Source organism: Fusarium poae, chromosome 1 (assembly GCF_019609905.1).
Source record: "Fusarium poae strain DAOMC 252244 chromosome 1, whole genome shotgun sequence".
NCBI classification, from domain to species: Eukaryota; Fungi; Ascomycota; class Sordariomycetes; order Hypocreales; family Nectriaceae; genus Fusarium; species Fusarium poae.
In genome coordinates this window covers 2,515,438-2,536,620 of record NC_058399.1, presented here as the reverse complement: position 1 = coordinate 2,536,620, position 21,183 = coordinate 2,515,438, and the positions used below count along the sequence as shown (strand labels likewise).

General features: G+C 39.3%; 8 protein-coding genes across 8 annotated transcripts; 5 read left to right on the top strand and 3 right to left on the bottom strand.

The window, feature by feature from the left end:
• Positions 1-189: 189 nt before the first annotated feature.
• Positions 190-720, bottom strand: FPOAC1_000836 (uncharacterized protein; the record flags this gene model as incomplete). Its single annotated transcript, XM_044845447.1, has 1 exon — positions 190-720. One exon carries the CDS (start codon positions 718-720, stop codon positions 190-192), a length of 531 nt encoding a protein of 176 aa, XP_044711363.1.
• Positions 721-1,243: 523 nt separating this feature from the next.
• Positions 1,244-2,987, bottom strand: FPOAC1_000835 (uncharacterized protein; the record flags this gene model as incomplete). The annotated part of the gene is made up of 3 exons (XM_044845446.1): positions 1,244-1,261; positions 1,324-1,356; positions 1,578-2,987. 3 exons carry the CDS (start codon positions 2,985-2,987, stop codon positions 1,244-1,246), a joined length of 1,461 nt encoding a protein of 486 aa, XP_044711362.1.
• A 5,895-nt stretch (positions 2,988-8,882) lies between these two features.
• Positions 8,883-9,606, top strand: FPOAC1_000834 (uncharacterized protein; the record flags this gene model as incomplete). Its single annotated transcript, XM_044845445.1, has 2 exons — positions 8,883-9,021; positions 9,074-9,606. The coding sequence occupies 2 exons, from the start codon at positions 8,883-8,885 to the stop codon at positions 9,604-9,606; spliced, it is 672 nt and encodes a 223-aa protein (XP_044711361.1).
• Positions 9,607-9,989: 383 nt separating this feature from the next.
• FPOAC1_000833 (uncharacterized protein) lies at positions 9,990-11,858 on the bottom strand (the record flags this gene model as incomplete). The annotated part of the gene is made up of 1 exon (XM_044845444.1): positions 9,990-11,858. The coding sequence occupies one exon, from the start codon at positions 11,856-11,858 to the stop codon at positions 9,990-9,992; it is 1,869 nt and encodes a 622-aa protein (XP_044711360.1).
• A 3,198-nt stretch (positions 11,859-15,056) lies between these two features.
• FPOAC1_000832 (uncharacterized protein) lies at positions 15,057-16,256 on the top strand (the record flags this gene model as incomplete). The annotated part of the gene is made up of 1 exon (XM_044845443.1): positions 15,057-16,256. One exon carries the CDS (start codon positions 15,057-15,059, stop codon positions 16,254-16,256), a length of 1,200 nt encoding a protein of 399 aa, XP_044711359.1.
• A 1,189-nt stretch (positions 16,257-17,445) lies between these two features.
• Positions 17,446-18,478, top strand: FPOAC1_000831 (uncharacterized protein; the record flags this gene model as incomplete). Its single annotated transcript, XM_044845442.1, has 3 exons — positions 17,446-17,547; positions 17,594-18,336; positions 18,385-18,478. 3 exons carry the CDS (start codon positions 17,446-17,448, stop codon positions 18,476-18,478), a joined length of 939 nt encoding a protein of 312 aa, XP_044711358.1.
• Positions 18,479-18,803: 325 nt separating this feature from the next.
• Positions 18,804-19,484, top strand: FPOAC1_000830 (uncharacterized protein; the record flags this gene model as incomplete). The annotated part of the gene is made up of 1 exon (XM_044845441.1): positions 18,804-19,484. The coding sequence occupies one exon, from the start codon at positions 18,804-18,806 to the stop codon at positions 19,482-19,484; it is 681 nt and encodes a 226-aa protein (XP_044711357.1).
• A 240-nt stretch (positions 19,485-19,724) lies between these two features.
• On the top strand, positions 19,725-21,182 carry FPOAC1_000829 (uncharacterized protein; the record flags this gene model as incomplete). Its single annotated transcript, XM_044845440.1, has 2 exons — positions 19,725-20,060; positions 20,112-21,182. The coding sequence occupies 2 exons, from the start codon at positions 19,725-19,727 to the stop codon at positions 21,180-21,182; spliced, it is 1,407 nt and encodes a 468-aa protein (XP_044711356.1).
• Between the last annotated feature and the right edge of the window lies 1 nt (position 21,183).

The following is a 21,183-nucleotide window of genomic DNA, read 5'->3' as shown; positions in this document are numbered from 1 at the left end:
CCTTCTCTCTCCTGCCAAAACGTCCCGGCCTCATCTTGCAAGTATGGTATCGGGACCGAGAAGCATCGCACCCTGCATAGTACATGTTACCAATCCGGCATCAAGTCACTTGACGGTAGCTCAGCCGGCTTGTGCACTGGTCAACGGGGCTATCGCGGGACGTAGACGTCTCAAACGGCACCTTGCATTTCAGACGATACCAATCGGGACACCAATCTGATTACCTTTTGGCACGCCAATCAAATCATCAGTCGATTCCCGTCCCGTTTGAGTCTTTGTTTTCACCGTGTTGCTGCTGTGAAGCAGCATGGAAGCTGCCGGAAGAGCCGCCAGAAGACTGTTGGAGCATATAATCGTCACTGCACTGCGGACCGATGCGTCAAAGAATACATATGGAACAATCTCTCGAAGCTTTATCGTCAAGCATCCGCTTGAAAACTTTAGGTTCAGGGAATCATGCTTGGGTTGAGGCAGCTGTTCCGACTGGTGGGCTGCACCAACCCTTCTGTTATATTGCTGATTGCTCACGTTCCGCGTAAAACCCCCTTCAGACAGATAAAATGTAGACATATCCGAGAGGTTTGGTGCTATCTGTTCGACACGCGGTCCGTGGACGCTTTGGAGCATGACAGTCTTCCAGAAGGCTTCATGTGCAGAACGCCCAATGACCTCAGTTTGTCTGCCCTGTCTGTCCATGCGGCAATCGAAACACTGATGCATGGTTTGACGCTCTGCTAAATCTCGTATAATTGTTTCGATGCTGCAGGAACAATGCAAACTTGCCAGCTGATTTGCGCATCTTCATATCACCATGATGGGACGGTTCAGCAGATGTGTGAGGACAGCGCAAGAGCACTCGCTGTGTCTGATCACATGCTGAACCATTCCCATCTCCAGCTCTCAGCCCACCAGCCCTACACCAGTTTCCGACTCGAGGTCCCGAATTAGAATGCTTAAAATAAGTAGTACAGGAATGAGAATCAACATGAGTCGAACGAGCCGCATATGCAGGCAGCTATTAACAGCCATCGTGACGCAAGCATTATGGAACCGGGCGAATTTGGCCCCAAACCCGTCTGAAAACCGATTTTCTTTTTGCTTTCCTGCATTCAAACATGACGGGAAGTGGAATGCATAATCGGGAGTCCTCTTCTTTGAAGTTGTCGATAATCCAGATTTGCTCGAATAGGCGAGGCCCGGGGCAATTCATGACAAGACAGTGACGGGTACTATATACCCGAACCTACTTCCTGTAATAGATCTAGAGGCATTGCGTCAGCATGATCGATCTAAGTGGACCAACAGACTTGTTTTCAATCATACCTTCTTGAACTGAAAGTGCAGCTGCAAGATACCCTATTGAGCGAACATGGTTAGTTTCGTGGTTTCTTAAGGGTGTAGTGGAGAGCATGGCGTTTGCAGGTACGATGCTTGAAACGGTTGCCATAAACGTGGACTGTTCTAGGCTGCATAAAGTGCATCTCGCCCAACGGCCAAGAACATTGCCACAGTATGAGTTCAGAAGGGCCAGTGCATGAGCAGCCTTGCCACGTGAAGTGCGATGGGGATGAATATACCTTGTCAAAAGAGCTTTTGAAGCCTCGATCTTTCTTGGCGCTATAATCCCATTCTCGGTCGACAATGCGAAACGCAATATCCTCGTATGGGGGGCCTGCAATGAACCTGATTAGGCACGTATCCTCCTCGCCGGCAGCAGCAAACGATTCTCCTCGTCTGCGGCCGTGTTCCCGAATTATCTTGAAAGTTGGTGCTTTTGTCTTGTCGATGAGTTCCGGATAGAAAATGTTGAATTTGTAACCCTGGACAACTTTTGGTGGCGGATTATCATAATCATAATGAGTCTGGTTGTACTTGTTCCAATCATAGCCCATCTGCACACGGTTAAAATACCGGGGTTTTCGAGGTCTGTACTTGTCTGCCCACTGCGGCTGGGAAGAAGTGACAGCTTCTTCACTTGTGAATATCTCCTCGTTCTCGTCAACGCCTCGAGCAACCTCGCGATCATACAGTGCTTTGGTAGCCTGGGAGAAGTCCTCGTCGGCCTGAGAAAAGCGTTCAGTGCCAGGAGGGGCGGGGTTCTCTGCATGGCTTGATGATGAAACACCTGCCTGCGCTGATGTTGGATCTGGGGAAGCTGAGACTGGGGCCACAGGCCGTGAGGCGGATGTCATTTTGGGGGCTGAGGTTGGCTGGCCCAACGCCTTTGCCTTGGCCGGGTCACGCTCCTTGAGCTGTTTGAGACGGATCTCCTTGATTGCCTCGTATACCTGGCTTAGCTTGGCACGAGCTTTCCAGACTCTAAGGCTTTTAAGCAGTTGTTCCCAGTAATCCGTGTCAATGTCCTCGTTCGATTGTAATTTGGCCTTTATCTGCTTTTCCAAGGCTTCCAACTGGTCGTGCGTCTTGGGGGCGAGAATCTTGTCAATGTCGTCCGAAACACTGCTGACAACCCTTCTTTCATGACCGTGCGGATCTAGCTTCGCCTTCCTGTCTGCACAGATGGTTTGAAGCGCCCTCCAGTATTCGCGATTGGTGGCATTTGTCTCGAGTACATGATAAGAAGCAATGTCAGATTCTAGTTCAGCGATTTGCTCTCTATCTAGTGACGCGATAACGTCTCCAGGTGCAGGAACATCGATCTCGGCATCGGCGTCGTCGTCGTCAAATACGTCGCGGTCGGTATCAATGTATCGCAAGTTGAAGGCTAAGTAGTCGATAGGTTTAGCACGGCCTTCTCGAATACGAATGTTGGCCTTCTTCTTGGACTGCTTTAGTACGAATTTATCCTCGTCGGCGACGAATTGGCGCGACTGCTCATCTTGGGTCAAGTATTTGGGGTTGACCTTTGAGGCAGTTGGTTTTGTTGATTTGGTAATTCTGTTGGTAGGGTCATGTCTGGGTGAAGTAACGTCTCGACGGGTCGGGGATCTTCGTCCCGCCAGCATTGCCTTGCGTCCTGGATCCATGATAATGACAATGATGGATCGTTGATGCTGTGATAAGAGGGATCTAAACAATTAGAGATAGAGTATCTGTAAAGTTGATGAATCGTCAATCTTATCGATAAAAAGTGGATATCGCGGTTATCAGGAGCTGTCGCGCACGTGACGTCACTGGTGAGCATCTCACTCTTGTGTAGCTAGGTAGATATGTCTAACAGGTATCCAGGGCATCAAATGCTCTTGGATGCGAATTCTTTTGTTTTTTGTATATCAAGACTTTGTTGAATCTCATGTACTGGATGTGTAGTGCTTCGTTGTGCTTTTGCGTTTCAACGGTTCTTAAAGCCATCATTCCTCACAACATGCTACTGAAACATCAGGACGGATAATAATAACAGTTCTAGAAAATCAGAAGCACAACAGACTGTATGTACATACTTTGAAAGTGCCATTCGTGATGTAGTATCCAAGAAGTAAGACAAACTTATAAGTATAATTTAACAAACAGCAACATTCCACCTTTGCGATCACGTAATTAATCGTAACGATTTGGTCCTTGGCTTACCCTACATCATTTCTCGCAACACCAACCCGAATATTGAATAACAGCATACCGCTATTCGCGCCACTAAACGTTAAAAACTTAATTAAAGAGTATAAAAAGTGAGCTGACTGATCCCTTGTCGTTGTTTATGAGACGGCTTTCTGGGCCGCCTTCCGAACTGGGATCATTGCGTTTATTTGAGCAAGTTTATATCGTCTCAAACTCGCTCTTGTTCAGCCACCCCGCATAAGCTCACCTTTTTGGGACGAATTGAATGATTGGTATGTAAGAATATTGAAGATGCTTCGGGATAACTCTATTCAGAATATCTATCTTAAGTATTATACTACTATATTATATATAACTAAGATTTTAATTATTTTATAAAGAAATAAAATATTTAAGAATAATAAACTTTAATAATAAAATAATATTATAAAATTATAAAGCTATACTTTTTAATAAAGTTTAATAAAATTAACTTTATATTAAAAAATAAAAGCTTTATTAAAATTATAATAATATTATATTTTTTTTTTTATTTAATAAAATTATTAAAAAAAAAATATAAATTATTTTATTTTAATTATTTATATAATATATTAAATTAATTTAAATTATAATTATAATATTAATTATATATTACTTTATAATTTAATTAAAAGATAATAGCTTAATAGCTAAGTAATATATATAGTATTTTTAATATACTTATAGCTAGATTATTAAAGCTTTATATATTAAAATATATAACTTATAGTAAATAAAGCTATAAGCTTGAAAATTTAATAATAATATAATAGTATTAATAATAATAAAAGCAGTAATACTATAGGGCTTAATATAAGTTTAAACCTTATATAAGAATATAAGCTTTAAATAGATAGTAAAAAATTCTTTCTTTTTTATAATATAATAATAAAAATAAGGAAATTATTAATATTAATATTTAAAGCTAATATAATATATAAGTTATTTTAATTAACTATTTATATAATAATAGCTAATTATTAATAGTTTATATAAATATATTCTATTAAGTAAGCTTTAACTTTATAAATAATAGCCTTAAGGCCTTAGCCTATAGAAATAGTAATTAATATAATAATAAAGAAAAATTAATTATTATATTAGTTAATAATAAAGAATAAGCTAAAGATTTATATTAATTAATCTTTAATTAAAAAAAGCTTAAAAATATTAAAATTAATAGTATATATAATAATAAGCTTAATATTATATTAGCTTAATTTAATTATTAAGTCTTAATCTTTTTATACTTTATTAAATTAAATTATATTAATTAAATTCTATAGAAAAAAGAGTAATTTAATACTTTATATTAAAAGCTAGATTAAAGGATTAAACTATTAATATAAAAAGGGATATTTCTAAAGGTAATATAGTTAAGTAATTATATACTTTAAATTATAGACCTAGAGATAATTATTTATATTATAAAGATATTTAGACTATTTAGTAGTTTATAATAAATAATTAGCTATCTATTTAATTATAATAGCTAAGATAATAGGGTTAATTAAAATTATTAGAATTTTAAAATATTAGTTTTTTATATAGTTATTCTAAGTTTAATAAAAAGTTTTAGGCTTAATTAAGGGCTTTTTCTAAGGATTAGTAAATATTATATAAATATATTATATAATAACTATCTAAGTGAATATAAATAATATACCCTATAATAAGCAGAGTCTTAATAAGTAGTTTTAACTATAGAAAGCTTTATATATAACTTTAATTTAATTTTAAAGTCTATATTAAAATATATAACTTATAGTAAATAAAGCTATAAGCTTAAAAATTTAATAATAATATAATAGTATTAATAATAATAAAAGTAATAATATTATAAGGCTTAATATAAATTTAAACCTTATATAAGAATATAAACTTTAAATAAATAGTAAAAAATTCTCTTTCTTTTATAATATAATAATAAAAATAAGAAAATTATTAATATTAATATTTAAAGTTAATATAATATATAAATTATTCTAATTAATTACTTATATAATAATAATTAATTATTAATAGTTTATATAAATATATTTTACTAAGTAAGCTTTAACTCTATAGATAATAGCTTTAAGGCCTTAATTTATAAAAATAGTAATTAATATAATAATAAAGAAAAATTAATTATTATACTAATTAATAATAAAGAATAAGCTAAAGATCTATATTAATTAACCTTTAATTAAAAAAAGCTTAAAAATACTAAAGTTAATAATATATATAATAATAAGCTTAATATTATATTAATTTAATTTAATTATTAAATCTTAATCTTTTTATACTTTATTAAATTAAATTATATTAATTAAGTCTTATAGAAAAAAGAATAACTTAATACTTTATATTAAAAGCTAGATTAAGAGATTAAACTATTAATATAAAAAAAGGTATTTCTAGAGATAATATAGTTAAGTAATTATATACTTTAAATTATAAACCTAGAGATAATTATTTATACTATAAAGATATTTAAACTATTTAGTAGTTTATAATAAATAATTAGCTATCTATTTAATTATAATAGTTAAGATAATAAGGTTAATTAGAATTATTAAAATTTTAAAATATTAGTTTTTTATATAATTATTCTAAGTTTAATAAAAAGTTTTAAGCTTAATTAAGGGCTTTTTTTAAGGGTTAGTAAATATTATATAAATATATTATATAATAACTATTTAAGTAAATATAAATAATTACTTATAGTAAGTATAATTTTAACTAGTAGTTTTAATAGTAATTAAGGTCTATATACCTTTATAATAAAAAGGCTAAAATATATTTCTATAAGATAATTATTATTAATTAAAAATAATATAGTATTAATTATATTTAATTATAAAATTCTATAATTTTTTAGCTTTTTTATCTTTTAAAGGAATTTATAGTAAATTTAATAAAAAATATAATAACTTAATATAATTTATTATTATATTAAAAATAAGATTAGCCTTATAAAAAATAAATTACTTTTTAAAATATAATAAATTAATATATATTATAATTTATAAAATTAAAAATTCTTATTTAAATTATTAAAAATAAATATAAATATTTTAAATAATAAAAACTTTATTTAAATTAAAGTCTATAAATAAAGAAATTTATATATATAATTAAGAGTTTAATATAAAGTTAAAAGTTAAAATAAAAGCTAACTTTATTAATATTATAAATAATTAAACTTAATTATATACTTAACCTCTTCTTTATTAAAACTATTAATACTTATAATTATAAGAGATTATAGTAATTATATAATATAATAAGAAGTTAAGTATATAATTAAGTTTAATTATTTATAATATTAATAAAGTTAGTTTTTATTTTAGCTTTTAACTTTATATTAAACTCTTAACTATATATATAAATTTCTTTATCTATAGACTTTAATTTAAATAGAGTTTCTTATTACTTAAAATACTTATATTTATTTTTAATAATTTAAATAAGAACTTTTAATTCTATAAATTATAATATATATTAACTTATTATATTTTAAAAAGTAATTTACTTTTTATAAAGCTAGTTTTACCCTTAATATAATAATATATTATATTAAATTATTATATTTTTATTAAATTTATTATAAATCTTTTAAAGGATAAAAAGGCTAAAGAATTATAGAATTTTATAGTTAAATATAATTAATACTATATTATCTTTAATTAATAGTAATTATCTTATAAAGATATATTTTAACTTCTTTATTATAAAGATATATAGACTTTAAAATTAAATTAAAATTATATATAGGGCTTTAATAATTTAGCTATAAATATATTAAAAATACTATATATATTATTTAACTATTAAATTATTATTTTTTAATTAAATTATAAAATAATATATAATTAAATTATAAAATAATATATAATTAAATTATAAAATAATATATAATTAATATTATAATTATAATTTAAATTAACTTAATATATTATATATTAACTATATTACCTCTAGAAATACCCCCTCTTATATTAATAGTTTAATCTCTTAATCTAGCTTCTAATATAAAATATTAAATTACTTTTCTTTCTATAGGATTTAATTAATATAATTTAATTTAATAAAGTATAAAAAGATTAAAACCTAGTAATTAAATTAAATTAATATAATATTAAGCTTATTACTATATATACTATTAACTTTAGTATTTTTAAGCTTTTTTAATTAAAAATTAATTAATATAAATCTTTAATTTATTCTTTATTATTAATTAATATAATAATTAATTTTTCTTTATTATTATATTAATTACTATTTTTATAGGCTAAGGCCTTAAGGCTATTATCTATAGAATTAAAGCCTATTTAATAAAATATATTTATATAGATTATTAATAATTAGCTATTATTATATAAGTAATTAATTAGAATAATTTATATATTATATTAACTTTAAATATTAATATTAATAATTTTCTTATTTTTATTATTATATTATAAAAAAAAGAATTTTTACTATCTATTTAAAGCTTATATTCTTATATAAAGTTTAAATTTATATTAAGCCCTATAGTATTATTATTCTTATTACTATTAATACTATTATATTATTATTAAATTTTTAAGCTTATAGCTTTATTTATTATAAGTTATATATTTTAATATTATATATTAAAGTAAAATAATTTATATATTTTTTTTAATAATCTTATTAAATAAAAAAAAAAAAAGTATATAATATTATTATAATTTTAATAAAATTTTTATTTTTTAATATAAAATTAATTTTATTAAATTTTATTAAAAAATATAGCCTTATAGCCTTATAATATTATTTTATTATTAAAATTTATTATTCTTAAGTATCTTATTTCTTTATAAAATAATTAAAATCTTAGTTATATATAATACTTAACCTCTTACTATATTATATAATCGCTATAATCTCTTATAATTGCAAGTATCAGTAGTTTCAACAAAGGGTTATGCTACCATATAACAAACACTAAAAGTCAAAGGAGTGGATTGATAATAGTATCCACGGGTCCATACAATGGACTCGGATCAAGACCCGTCTTCTACCGGACACCCACCCCGTCGATATTCACACCAGCCCCCGAACGTCCGGAGGTGGGGCCGGAATGTCTCTTGCAGAATCACTCACAACCCTGCGAAACTGCCTCACGCCAAGCCAATAACAGCGCGGTCATGAACAGCTTCTAGATCTAGAGTCAATTGAGGACGGGCTAGACTGTGGTTGGACGTTGCTGGACGCACGTAGGGAAAGAAATTCAGGCTTCCTCATGTCTATAAAGTCGACTGGTGCACCTGTGGCTTTCCCATTCGCCGTTTCTCATCCTCTCGTCCACATCCTCGCCAACTCAATCTTCCAAGATGATCGCCTCCAAGACCCTCATCGGCCTGGCCACCGTTCAGGCCGTCTCTGCTCACTTCGGGCTTGTCTTCCCCACATGGCGAGCTGATACACTCTCCGAAGAGAATGAGGACCGCTACAGCCAGTGGACTTATCCCTGTACGTGTAACTGCATGCTGAGTTCGAGTTTTCCTCTACTAACAAACATCAGGTGCTGGTGTTGACTACAACAAGAAGAACCTCACCGACTGGCCCCTCGAGGGTGGTTCTCTTACACTCGACCTTCACCACGAATGGTCCTATGTTTTCGTCAACCTCGGTCTCGGCGAGAACACCACCAACTTCAACATCTCCCTCACACCCGAGTTCCTCAACGCCACCAACGCTGGTACTCTATTCATCGAAGAGCTTGCCCTTCCCTCAAGCGTCAAGGTCTCGGACGGAGATTTCGCTAGTATCCAAGTTGTGACTGTTGGTGAAAGCGGTAGTGCGCTCTACAACTGTGCCGATATCCGCTTCAAGGATAACGCAAAGGGGCCCAGCAACAAGACTGGCGATGTTGACTACGTCATGATCAAGCAGCAGGATGGCAATGGAACTGAGGATAGCGCTTCCAACTCCTCGTCTTCAGGAGAGGAGGGTGGTGACAATGGCAACGGAGCAGGTATGGTTGGTGTTAACACGATGGCTTTGACCTCTGTTGTAGGCCTTGCAGTCGTATTTGCGATGGGATTTAGCCTATAGATAGTATGTCCGTGGACTAGATACAAACGTGATGAAGCATAATTGATAGTCATGGCCGACTAAATGACCTCTCAAATCTAAATTACAGGCTGACCAAGCACAACTAGCCAATTATACCATGTGCTAAACCCCAAAAAAACAAAAAACATATATAACGTCTAATCATCAACTGGGTATATCCAATCTGAGTTGGTTAGTGACACTTGACGCTTCAGATATCAGGGTGTATGTAGACTTACCCTACTACTCATATATCTCCGACATGTACTACTGAAACAAATGCAAACCAAACTCCAGCCCTGAAAGCGAAAAAACCAATGTAATTATTTATGCAAATGACATCCAGGCAAAACAGATAACGAACTGTTGCCCCTGCGCGAGACTCATCCCGCAGCAACGGCAACTTGATCAGTAGCCAACTCTTGCAGCACCTTGGCCATGGTGATGCGATGGTTGGGATTGGGGTATAACATCTCCTGTACGATCCGCTCGAGTCGGTCCTTGGGATTGAGTTTCTCTCTAGCATCGAATATCTCGGTGAGCCAATCTCGCATCTGAACAATGGCTGGCTGGCCATTTCCATGCTGCTTGTGAGGCGTGTTTGGACTGTTCACACCGGCGATTAACCAATACAGAGGTCGGGGGTGTTGTCGACGAGCACGAGAGTCGGGAAATGAGATTTTGCGCAGCACATAGAGCATGGTGACACCAAGTGCCCAAGTGTCAGACGCAGGCCCACGCTGCTTCCGCCCAATGAATTCCGGGGGAATGTAGTACGGTGTTCCTCCAGTCGTCGGTGAATTGGCGGCCAGCGTTGAAAGTCCAAAGTCGCAGAGGACAGCACCTCGCTCTGGCGAATAGAGGATATTGGCGGGCTTTATGTCGTTGTGCACCAATTTGCGGCCGTGGATGTAGTTAAGGGCGCCAGCAATGTCGCCCAAAATCCTGATAGCGTCGTTTCTATCACCCAGGAACTCGTCATTGGCTTTGCTTCTCCAACGAGGCGCTGCAGTGAGGTCCTTGGCGTCGATGTGCTCCATATAAAGGGACAGGAAACGCGCATCACCACCGTAGTAGCGGACGATGGACTTGTGCTGCAGATCTTCCTGACTCCTGCACTCACGAAGCCACATATCGGCCTGGCGGATAACATTCCGCTCGTGGAGCAGTGACTTGTCGTTGGAGTTGGCAACGCGCGTCTTTAACACCTTGACTGTGACGATGTTGTCTGGTACATGGGAATGTGTTGCTGTGTACACCGCAGACAACGACGTTGACGCAATAGGCTCCCTTTTAGTGAGCTGATACTCATCAAGCTCGCAGACACTTGGAATCGCAACAGTGTCGCCCTTCTCGGCGTCTAGCAAAGCATGTCCGTTCACAGTGGATAACTCTTTGCTTTCACGACCGTTTGGTAGAGAAAAAACCAGGGGATCGGCAGAAGGTCTCAGAAACATAATAACACCATCGTCACCGGGTGTATTTGGTTCTGAGATACGACGTTTCACCCTCTTCTCGTCATACTCCGGAGTCAGAGCTCGCTTCCCACTCGAGTTAATGGTGGGAGTGCTTGAGGTTGGTGGAACGTCCTCGGGGATTGTAGGTTGCCTTGGTTGAAAAATCGTCACTGGTCGCTTTTCGAGTACTCGAAAATCAATAACATCGATGTCTCGAACAGTGATGCGCCAGGTTCCGGGTTTCAGAGCCTTGGCAGATCCAGGATTGATGATGTGAGCAGCACTGACAGGACTTGACAGCGGCGTCGGGACAACGCTTGACAGAGAAATTGGCACATCTGACTTATTCAAAAAAATGACCTTGTCACTGGCGGGATCATAGTATAGCTCACACCACAGAGGGGGTCTCGGAGAAGCATCTTGAGTCTCACCGGGTATACGGACAGAGAATTTTATATCCTTTGAGGTCTGAGTCACAGCGAGAACCTTGTGCTCAGGCTGCTCTGGAGAAGCAACCTCGGCGCGGAGAGCGAGCCACTGGCAACTTTCACTGCCAGGACTCACTGCGCGCGAGTTGGGGAAGCTGGCCAAAGGGCGGAAGAGGATGCGGATACCTTGTTTGTGGTGGTGATCCTCAACGTGAAGCTCGTCTAATGAAACAGCGGAAGAGGTAGTCGCAGGGACGGGCTCCTCAACACGAATGCCCTTAAAGCGGGTGTCAATCTCGGACTGTGAGAATGGCTCGGTGCGCTCCTCTGAGATAGCCTCAGAGAGCCCGAGCCTTGGTTCTGCCATAAGGTTGGCTTTGTCTGTTTGCCATTCGACGTTGGTAAGCAACCTGAATGTAAGACGATGGCAGCCTGGCGAGTGAGGCTAGGAAAAAGTGAATTGAGTTGAGTAGGTACCTTTGACCTGAACCAACCAGACGTTGACGAATGGAAGGCTCAACAAAAACGTTTATAATTGATTGAGTTGTGTGGTAGCTACGCGAACGCTCGATCAAACGGCGTAATGTTGCGTAGTTTGATGCGATGTTGCGCCAGGCTGAAAAAAATATTAAAGGACGTTGAAAGTATGAGTAAGAGGGGCTGAGACAAGCAAATTGATATGGGACAAAATGCACTTGTGAGGCGATGCACTCTGGGCAACCTGACGAGGGGTGATGGAAGGGTTTAATAGCAGAGAGAGCAGCTGGGGAAGTGGGCTGTGGCTAAACAAGGTACTATATGTAGGTCCCTGCTTGGTAAGAAAAAACAGGTAGGGAGAGAGATGTAAGATAAGTATGTAGGTAATTAGATGTAAATGCAGGAACCAAGACATGCAAGACAGGTTTGGGCTTTTACGGGACAGGTTTATAGGATGAATGGGGCATATCAGAAGGACACGACACGCTGGAGTTTGCTCCTCTAGGAGGACTGAAAGGACGACTTTCAGTTTTCAGTCAAGGTCAGGGAACAAGCTCAAGACAGGCCTGCTGATAGCGTCTCAGACTCCACGAGGAACAGGACTGAATCGGGGTCGAGTCATACTTATCTCGTCGCCCGAGGATGAATCTGGCTGGTACCATGAGCCAAGAATGGAGAAAGAAAAGAAGTGGCCGATTTAACAAGAAGCGGGAGCGGGACGAACGGTACGAAGCGAAGGCAAGCGAATGGCATTGAGTAACTTGTGGTTGTAGCCTGCTCTGGAACCCTCTTCACTACTAGGAGGGAGCTTTGGAGTGTGGACTCCCCTAGGACTTGGGGCCGGCTCCATCAAGCGGGTAGGGCTGGATGAGATTGACAAGGCAGATTCGAGGGGGAAGAGGACACAGAACGTTACAGCCACGATTGTGGCTATGGAGCTCTTGATCCCATCCACCTAAGAATAGGTGCGATGTACATCAACTGCCAAATTGTACATACAGATACTTTCTCTGATCCTTCAATCTGACATCTTCTGACAGTAACAAACAAGATTGATCATCCTTTCTTTCTAGAGTAAGTAAGCCCTTTAACTGCACGATGTCAATCAAAAGGCGAACACGGTACGTGGAAAGATAGAACCCTCCAGAACACAGTGATTCTCTCAACTATAGCTTCTCCTACAATGCTCAGGCGGGATCTACTATGACGACACTGAAGCAGCTGAAGAGAGAGGACCTCAGCATGACTGAACTGCTATCGAGATCAGGGAAGCAGCAGGTTATATAAAGCAGGGCAGCGATGGCCATGGCGTAACGTGAGATTGTCACAGTACTGAAGAGCAGAGACATTATTTACGAGGTCAGTCATTGATTGTCTTATCTGTAGTCTTAGCAAGTGATGGTGATTTTGTGGAATTTCGCCTCTTGTAGTCCTCGTGACGAAGCAGTGGAGGCAGTCAGTCAGCTAGTAGTTATTATCAGTGTATAAATGCGATTACTTGTTTATTGCTCATACAGAGTAACTGAAACCTTACATAACCTATAAAACCTTCCTTTAATTAACCTATAAAATTACCTAAATAACCTTTTCTAATTATAGTAGTATCTTAATTACTACTATAGCCTCTTATTATATATCTTTAAGCCAGGCTATATATAGTAATTTATTTTTTAAGGCCTTTAGGAATTCTTTTTATTAATAAAATAGATATTTATTATTACTAAAGGCCTTATTTAAGGTTTTAAAAGCTTCTTTTTTAATCTTTAGTTAATTAATTAATATTTTATTTCTTTTAGTTTTTTTAATTAAATTAATAAATCTAATTAGTCTAATTAAATAGTAATTAAAAAAGGCTATTTTAATTAATTAAATAATATTAAACTTATTAATATTTATTATAGTTTTTATCTTTATATAAATATTATTATTATTTATAGCTATATTAATAGCTAAATAGATAATATAATTAAAATAAATTAACTTTTACTTATAGTAATAATAATAAAACCTTTATAAGCTTTTATATATAGGCTTTAGTTTATTTATTATTTTATTATTATAGCTAGGGTTAATTAGTAATAAGGATTAAGGTCTAGGTAAATTAATTAATATAAATATTTAATTTTTTATATTTAATATCTTTATATTAAAGGAAGGATAAGTAAGTTATATAGTAGTGCTTTTATATTTATATAAGATTAAGGTTACTTTAAGAGCCCTATTTTTCATAATGAAGCTGCATCTATCGATTTTATATTAGACTTCGAGGGATACCTATATCAATTATCAGTGTATAAAATGAGTCAGGGTTTTCACGTATTAATTCATTTATCTACTTCATTTATTTAAACTTAATTAAACTGAGGTTTGGTGATGGTGTTCTGAGTTTCGTGTGATAGACAACCGTTTTTAATGGAATCCCTTGGAAGGCCGACGACGGAAGAGATCAAACAAATCTGCCGCATTTTCACAAAGGAAGACATCCAAGGGTGTGATGGACTTTGATGTTAGTGGATGCCATCATGCAGCTAGTTGAAGAGAATGCATAAGCTAGTCCCACTTGCCGCTTTTCTAGCATTTTTATTGGATAGCGAATATGCAGAAGCATCTCGTGCTCCCGGGGTTTCGGGGCTGACAACCAATCGTAGCCTTTATCGTATCCTGCCTCAGGCATCTTGGGCTGCACGCCTGGCCTTTAGGTTGCTGGGGGCCAAGCGCACCCTGAGATATGGGTATGGCTCTTGCCCCCCCAGAACTTGCTGGATTCTGTTTCTCGTCACGCCCGACTCCAAAGTACACACGATCTTCGCCCAAAAACCAAAAAAACAACACCAAAAAACCACAGAAGAGCCCTGCAAGCATTTTGTACTTGCTTCATTTCAGTGTCATCACTTCTTGACTGCTGAACATTTTTTTGAGATTTTGTCGCAATGGCTATGATATAGATTTTGACGCTCCCACGAGCTTTTTACGCGTTACACCCTGGGCACTCTTACTGGACACTCTCTACTGTTTCTCGACCCTCGAACTACCACCATAACTATAACCATACCATAATCCATTCTTTTCTTCCGACCGTGACCTCGACATGGACGATCCAGACGTAGCCTGGCCTGCCTGGAAATTCGGCATGAAGAGGGATGACCTCTTTACCAACCTCCATCAACAATACAACACCTTTACCTTCAATCTCCAAGACCCCGAAGCCTTTCATCATGACGTTTACGAAATTTCTCACGATGCCGATACCGTCGACGAGTTCCATCGCTTGATGGCTGAGCGAAAGCAACAACGGCTCTACGAATTACACGATTCCCTGGAATCTCTCGCTGTTGAGATTATCGCCAACCCCAAGTTGATGGACTCGGAGCATTGGCAGCATGCTCTTCAACTTTTCCGCACCAAATCCTTTGACTCGATTGTCCGTTATTTCGCAAGCTACCTTCCTGCCAACTACACCGATCGTCATGACCACGATCACGATACCATTTCTATTGCTTCCTCATCCTATTCCGAGGCTAACAGCGTCAAGACTGAGAGCACTACGGCCAGCAGCGTCGACGGTGTTTCGAGTTTCTACGACGATGAGCCTGTCACGAAGAAGAAGTCCCCCCTGTCTATCCACACAGACATGCGGTCATCTTCTATCGTGCAGGCGCCTCCTTCGCCGCCCCACTCCGAGGTTGCGCACTCAGATGAGTCTTCGGCTTCGTCCCCAATGGAGTCGCACCGATACTCCTCTAACCCCCCTTCTCGCTCCATGTCGTTTTCTGGGTCCGTGTCAGGGCCTTTTCTTCCTGACTTACCTCGATTACTCGTCCACGACGACGATGAGACCTCACAGTCCGATGATAATGACGAGGCCGTCATTTCGGATTCGGATTGTGCAGAGAGCCAGTCGTCACTGGACACCATGGATGAAGGGGAGCAGCCTCAAGAGTATGACGACGATCTAGAAGATGAGGATGAATTTCCTACTGCTCAATTTCCTGAAGATGCTAGCGACGCTTTCGATTTCTGTAACGATACCCCGGAGTCCGATGACACACCAACTCCTCGACAGGAGACTATCGCGCCCTGCTATATTGAGTACAAGTCCGTCGCGGCCTGGAGAATCCCGTCTCCTCGTCGTTCAACTTCCCCTTTGCCAAAAAGCCACACCTACCGCCGAGAAAGCACAGTCCTGAAGGACGTACGCCGGAGCCCTGAAGAATCACAGAGTAAGATTCAAAAACCTATGCACGATAGTCAAAGGAAACGGCCGGTAATTAGGAGAAGGCTGGATTAGCGTTTGGGGAGGCAGGGTGCTTTGTATATACTTGAAGCAAGCGATAGATACCTGTATCTTATGACTTTTAACTGTTTTTGTAACCACTTCTTGCTACTTCCACTCGCAACAAGGTCACTCTGCTATATATATGACCCTGACAAAGAGGCTCTGGTGGTCATTTTGAAGGTGAGAATGCCCTGTTTTTAGCACACTGACTGAGCACTATGCCTCGCCTGATGTACCTGCAGCATTTGACGTGACCGTCGCATGTATCACGGCACGTGTGTCATGTGGCTTTGGTGTTGACATGCGACGGCGCAACATCACGAGGTACATACCACGACTCCCTTACGAGCAATACAGTACTGCGCGGTACACCACGTGGATTAATGACGTAGTCTAGGACCTACTTTGGATGAATTTCTTGACGATTATCGACGGGATCGAAGCGTACCTTGCATGCCGTTCCTGGTGTCGATGGCTGTCAGGGACGCCACGCGAAGTTTGCTGCGACGACATGGTAAGTTTGTGTAGGTATGCATGGCTTGTATTGTACGGTGCAGATTATAGATGGACAAATTCGCCATCATGAGGAGATGAACAAGTCCAAGTTCGGAATGCGAACATTGTATTTTTGCAGTGTTTATCTCAATGTTTAATTTATAAAGAAACAATAAGAACCCGGGAAACATTGATACGCTGGCATTGCTTATCCTTTGTTCGACTGTTGGTTCATCGTGAGTGACATGATCTGAGCGGGTTATGTTGCTTAAGAGTATTACCATAAGGTTATACCGAGTTCTCCTCGGAGCTGTAGCAATGAATTGATGTGGGTATGTCTCGAAGTCTGATGTCTTAATTCACGTAGGCTCGCTGTGCAAATGAATACTTATTCATTGACTGCTTGGAGATAATAATGCTTGTTCTGGATAGGAGTGGAGCATCTCACTGAGAGCAAGAAGCAAACATGACCATAACCCTCACATCCGTCTTTCAGTATCTTCTCAGAATAGGAACTACTGACTAAAGTCGTTGCATATTTTTATTTCCCACGTATTAGAGTATAAGATAATGATGAGAGTAAGCTCCCGATCAGGTGGACAGTAAGTATTTATTGAATGCGGCAGTTCATGCCAATAATATCCATGTGTTCCAGCCCCCGCACTTATGACTGAACTTCGTCTCAACAACAACGTCAACTCCAGTCATGGCGCCCAAGAAGATAGCTTCCTACGGGGACTGGGAGTCGCCCATTTCGGTGGATTCTATCGTATCCAAGACAAGGTCACTCTCTGCACCACGAGTTAATGTATAACCCCACTCGTCTTTGTCAGGGAAGTTCCTAATAAGCGAAGCTCGAATCGGGAAGGGCCTTCTACACTGAAAGTCGTGAAGACGGGAGCACAACGATTGTAGAGATCCTCAAGGATGGAAGAAGAGATGTCCTTCCGGCAAAGTACAACGCCAAGAATTCCGTTTATGAGTATGGCGGCTCACCCTATGCCATTCTACCGGATGATCGCATCATCTTTTCCAACAAAGACAACACTGTTCACATTGTCGACCCTGACAGCACAGAAGTTTTCAAGCTGACCGGGAGCCCAAATCTGAGATACTCCAACTTTGAGGCCAACCCGAAATGTGACTGGGTAGTCGCCAACCAGGAAGATCATGAGCACGATACTCCAGATGGAGTTCGCAATTATATCGTGGCGATCAACACTCAAACAACAGATACGGTGAAGAGGATACTCGAAACTGCTGATTTCTACTACGAGCCTTCGTTCAGTCCCGATGGATCAAAACTTGCGTGGCTGGAGTGGAACCACCCTGAGTTGCCTTTTGACGCAGCAAGACTTTATACCGCGACATGGCATGACCAAGGTTGTATCTCTGACATTCGTCTCATCGCAGGCAAGGATCGCGAAGGAGTTGCAGAGCCTAGATGGGGTCCAGATGGGTCCCTGTTCTTTGGCAAAGAAACTGGCAACTACCGTCGCTTGTTCCGTATCCTCCCAGGCAGCGATGAGCAACATGAAGTGGATGTGAAAGGCCTGGATAATGCTGAGTTTGGCGGGCTACGATGGTTCCAAGGATGGTGAGAGGATCGGTCCCTACAATTTGAGAATGTGGCTAATGACTTCAGTCACACCTATGCACCTTTGTCTGAACGATACCTTGTCGCCGCTCCGGCCATTCTTGGGCAAACCAGAGTGATTCTGATTGACCTTGGAGTCTAACTATTGGAAGGACATTGGCGACAACGGACGCTTGTCTGAAGTCAACTTGGACGCAGTAGCTCGTCTGAGCGATACTTCAGTTCTTGTCATCGGAGCCGGTGAGACTACTGGCAAGGCATTGTATCGAATTGACGTTGAAGGCACAAGACAAATCGAGGAACTACGGAGTTCCACAGACGACAGCTTTCCTGAGTCATTCTGCTCCAAGCCCGTATTGAAATCTATTCGATCAAAAGGTCAGCCCAAACGGGAACTGCATGGCTTTCTCTGGCTACCTCACAACCCCGACTACCAGGCACCAGAAGGCCATCTTCCTCCTCTCATCATGATTAGTCACGGCGGCCCGACATCATACCTTGGCCCAGGCCTCAAACCACGAGTCCAATACTTTACCTCGAGAGGCTATGCCGTTCTGGCCTTCAACTACAACGGCTCGTGCGCTCATGGAAGGGCATACCGCAACGCCCTCTGGGGAAACTGGGGGCTGGTGGATTCAGACGATGCTGCCGAGTTCGCAAATCATCTCACAGAAACTGGACAAGTAAAAGCAGGGGGAGTTGGAATAACTGGTGTCAGTGCAGGAGGGTACAATACCCTACGAAGCTTAACTCGTCATGCAAATACTTTTGCTGGCGGGGTTTGTCTCTCGGGTGTAAGTGATATCAAGCGTCTTGATGACTCGACGCACAAGCTGGAATCCGACTACACGGACCATTTGGTCTTGGCATCAGGTGCAGATAAGAGCGAAAAGGACAAGATATGCCATGAGAGAAGTCCATTGTTTGAAGCCCACAAGATCACGGCTCCACTACTGCTTCTGCATGGTGGTGCGGACAAGATTACGCCACTGGACCAGGCGCTGGAGATGTCTAGTGCTATCAAGAAGGCAGGTGGTGAAGTTGAACTTATAGTTGTGGATTCTGAAGGCCATGGTTTTGGTCAGCCGAGGAATGTGAGGCTTTGGCTGGAGGAGGAAGAGAAGTGGTGGAGAAAGACGTTGCTGTAAGGATGAGAAGATTGGGTAATTGATGAGAATAAGAAGGCTTTGGGGTCCGCGAGGTAATCCTCTTATGGTCAGGAGACTCTGGATATAGTCGAGTCTGTTACAGTCTGCTCCGAATCTTATTTTCCTGTCCCCCATCTTGATGATGATTCATCATACCACCATACTACGGACTAAAAATCCAAGTTCTGGCCGTTTAGTGAAGAGCAACATCATAAGTTCTACAAAACCACCCAGAATAAGATGGAAAGAATTAATACTTACAATAGGGTCGGCCTCCGATCCAAATGCTCAGCGCAAGTCATAGTCGTCGGTGCCAGCATTAGCGGTCTTCAAGCCGCCTATGATCTCCAACAAGAAGGCGTCTCATGTGTTGTGCTTGAAGCTCGAGGCAAAACCGGAAGTAACTTTCAAAACAGAGCTCGAGCTACAAAATACTCAAAGGCCTGGGTCAGTCCTGACCAACATCCACAGACATGGAAGCTGGTGCACCATCTTGGCCTTGAGATGACCGAGGAAACACGAGGCAAGAGTATAATGTGCGGCTTTGGAGTCTATGATCATGATGACATCCCTTTTGTGAGTGAACCTTCCAGTGATTTTGATGTTAAATCTGATTGAGTTCTTGAGATCAATGAAGCCGACCGTTGCTCTTATACATTCATCCTTGAGAGCATGGAAATACTCACACAAAGACTCAATCGCACTAAACTCGCTCAAATCATGTCAGAGTGGCCTGGGGGTGTCTTGATGACTTTTCAAGATTTTATTACAGCTCATGCCCCTACTCCTGCTGTTCAGAAATTAGCAGATGCATGGACGACCAAGCTCTTTGGACTTGCAGCTACTGACGTTCCAGCTCTCGACTTTTTACTTGCATGCAGAAGAGTTGGAGGCTTTCTAAATGCCATAGGTGAATTGGACGGTAGAACCACTCATACTAGAGTCCGAACACTTCAAAGTCTGAAAGAAGCCATGGCACAACGTCTGCGACATGGTTCAATTTTGGCCTCACAGAGAGTTGTTCACATCGATCAAAAGTCTGACTCCAAGTGTGTCTTGACTACGGGCACTGGAGATACCTTTGAATGTCTCAAAGTCATCTTGTCTGCCCCGCTGTCTTCCTATACGCATCTCGACTTCAACCCTGCTATTGAATACTCTAAGCTGTGGATGCAGGAGTCTAAACCGTCAGGATTCTGCATCCAAACTGCGTTGATCTACAACGAGCCATGGTGGAGGACGAAAGGGCTCAGCGGATATTCTCAGAGCACAAAAGGTCCGATCTTGGAAACCTACGATACTTCAAATGATGAATCCGGAGTGTATGCTCTCACGTGTGTTGTTGCAGGCGAGTCAGGTCGCGAACTGTGGAACAAGGACCTAATCGATCGAAGAGAAACGATATTGGCACATTTGAGAGATATGTTTTCCATGTACACAGCGATTCCGAGCCCTGTACTGAGAATCGAGCCGAAAGACACAGTCTGGACTCGATTAGCTTCCTCTACTCCAGGACTTGGAAAGTTCAAAGGTGATGATGGTTGGCAGGTGAAAGGCAAAGTTCATTTTGCAGTTCCTGAAGCAGACTGTATGCGAAAACCACAACTGGAGATGGCTTTAAAATCGGGGAGCAGAGTTGCGGGAGAGGTTTCTGCTGCTATGATGCCTACAGGAGACATGATACTTTCCAAGTTGTGAG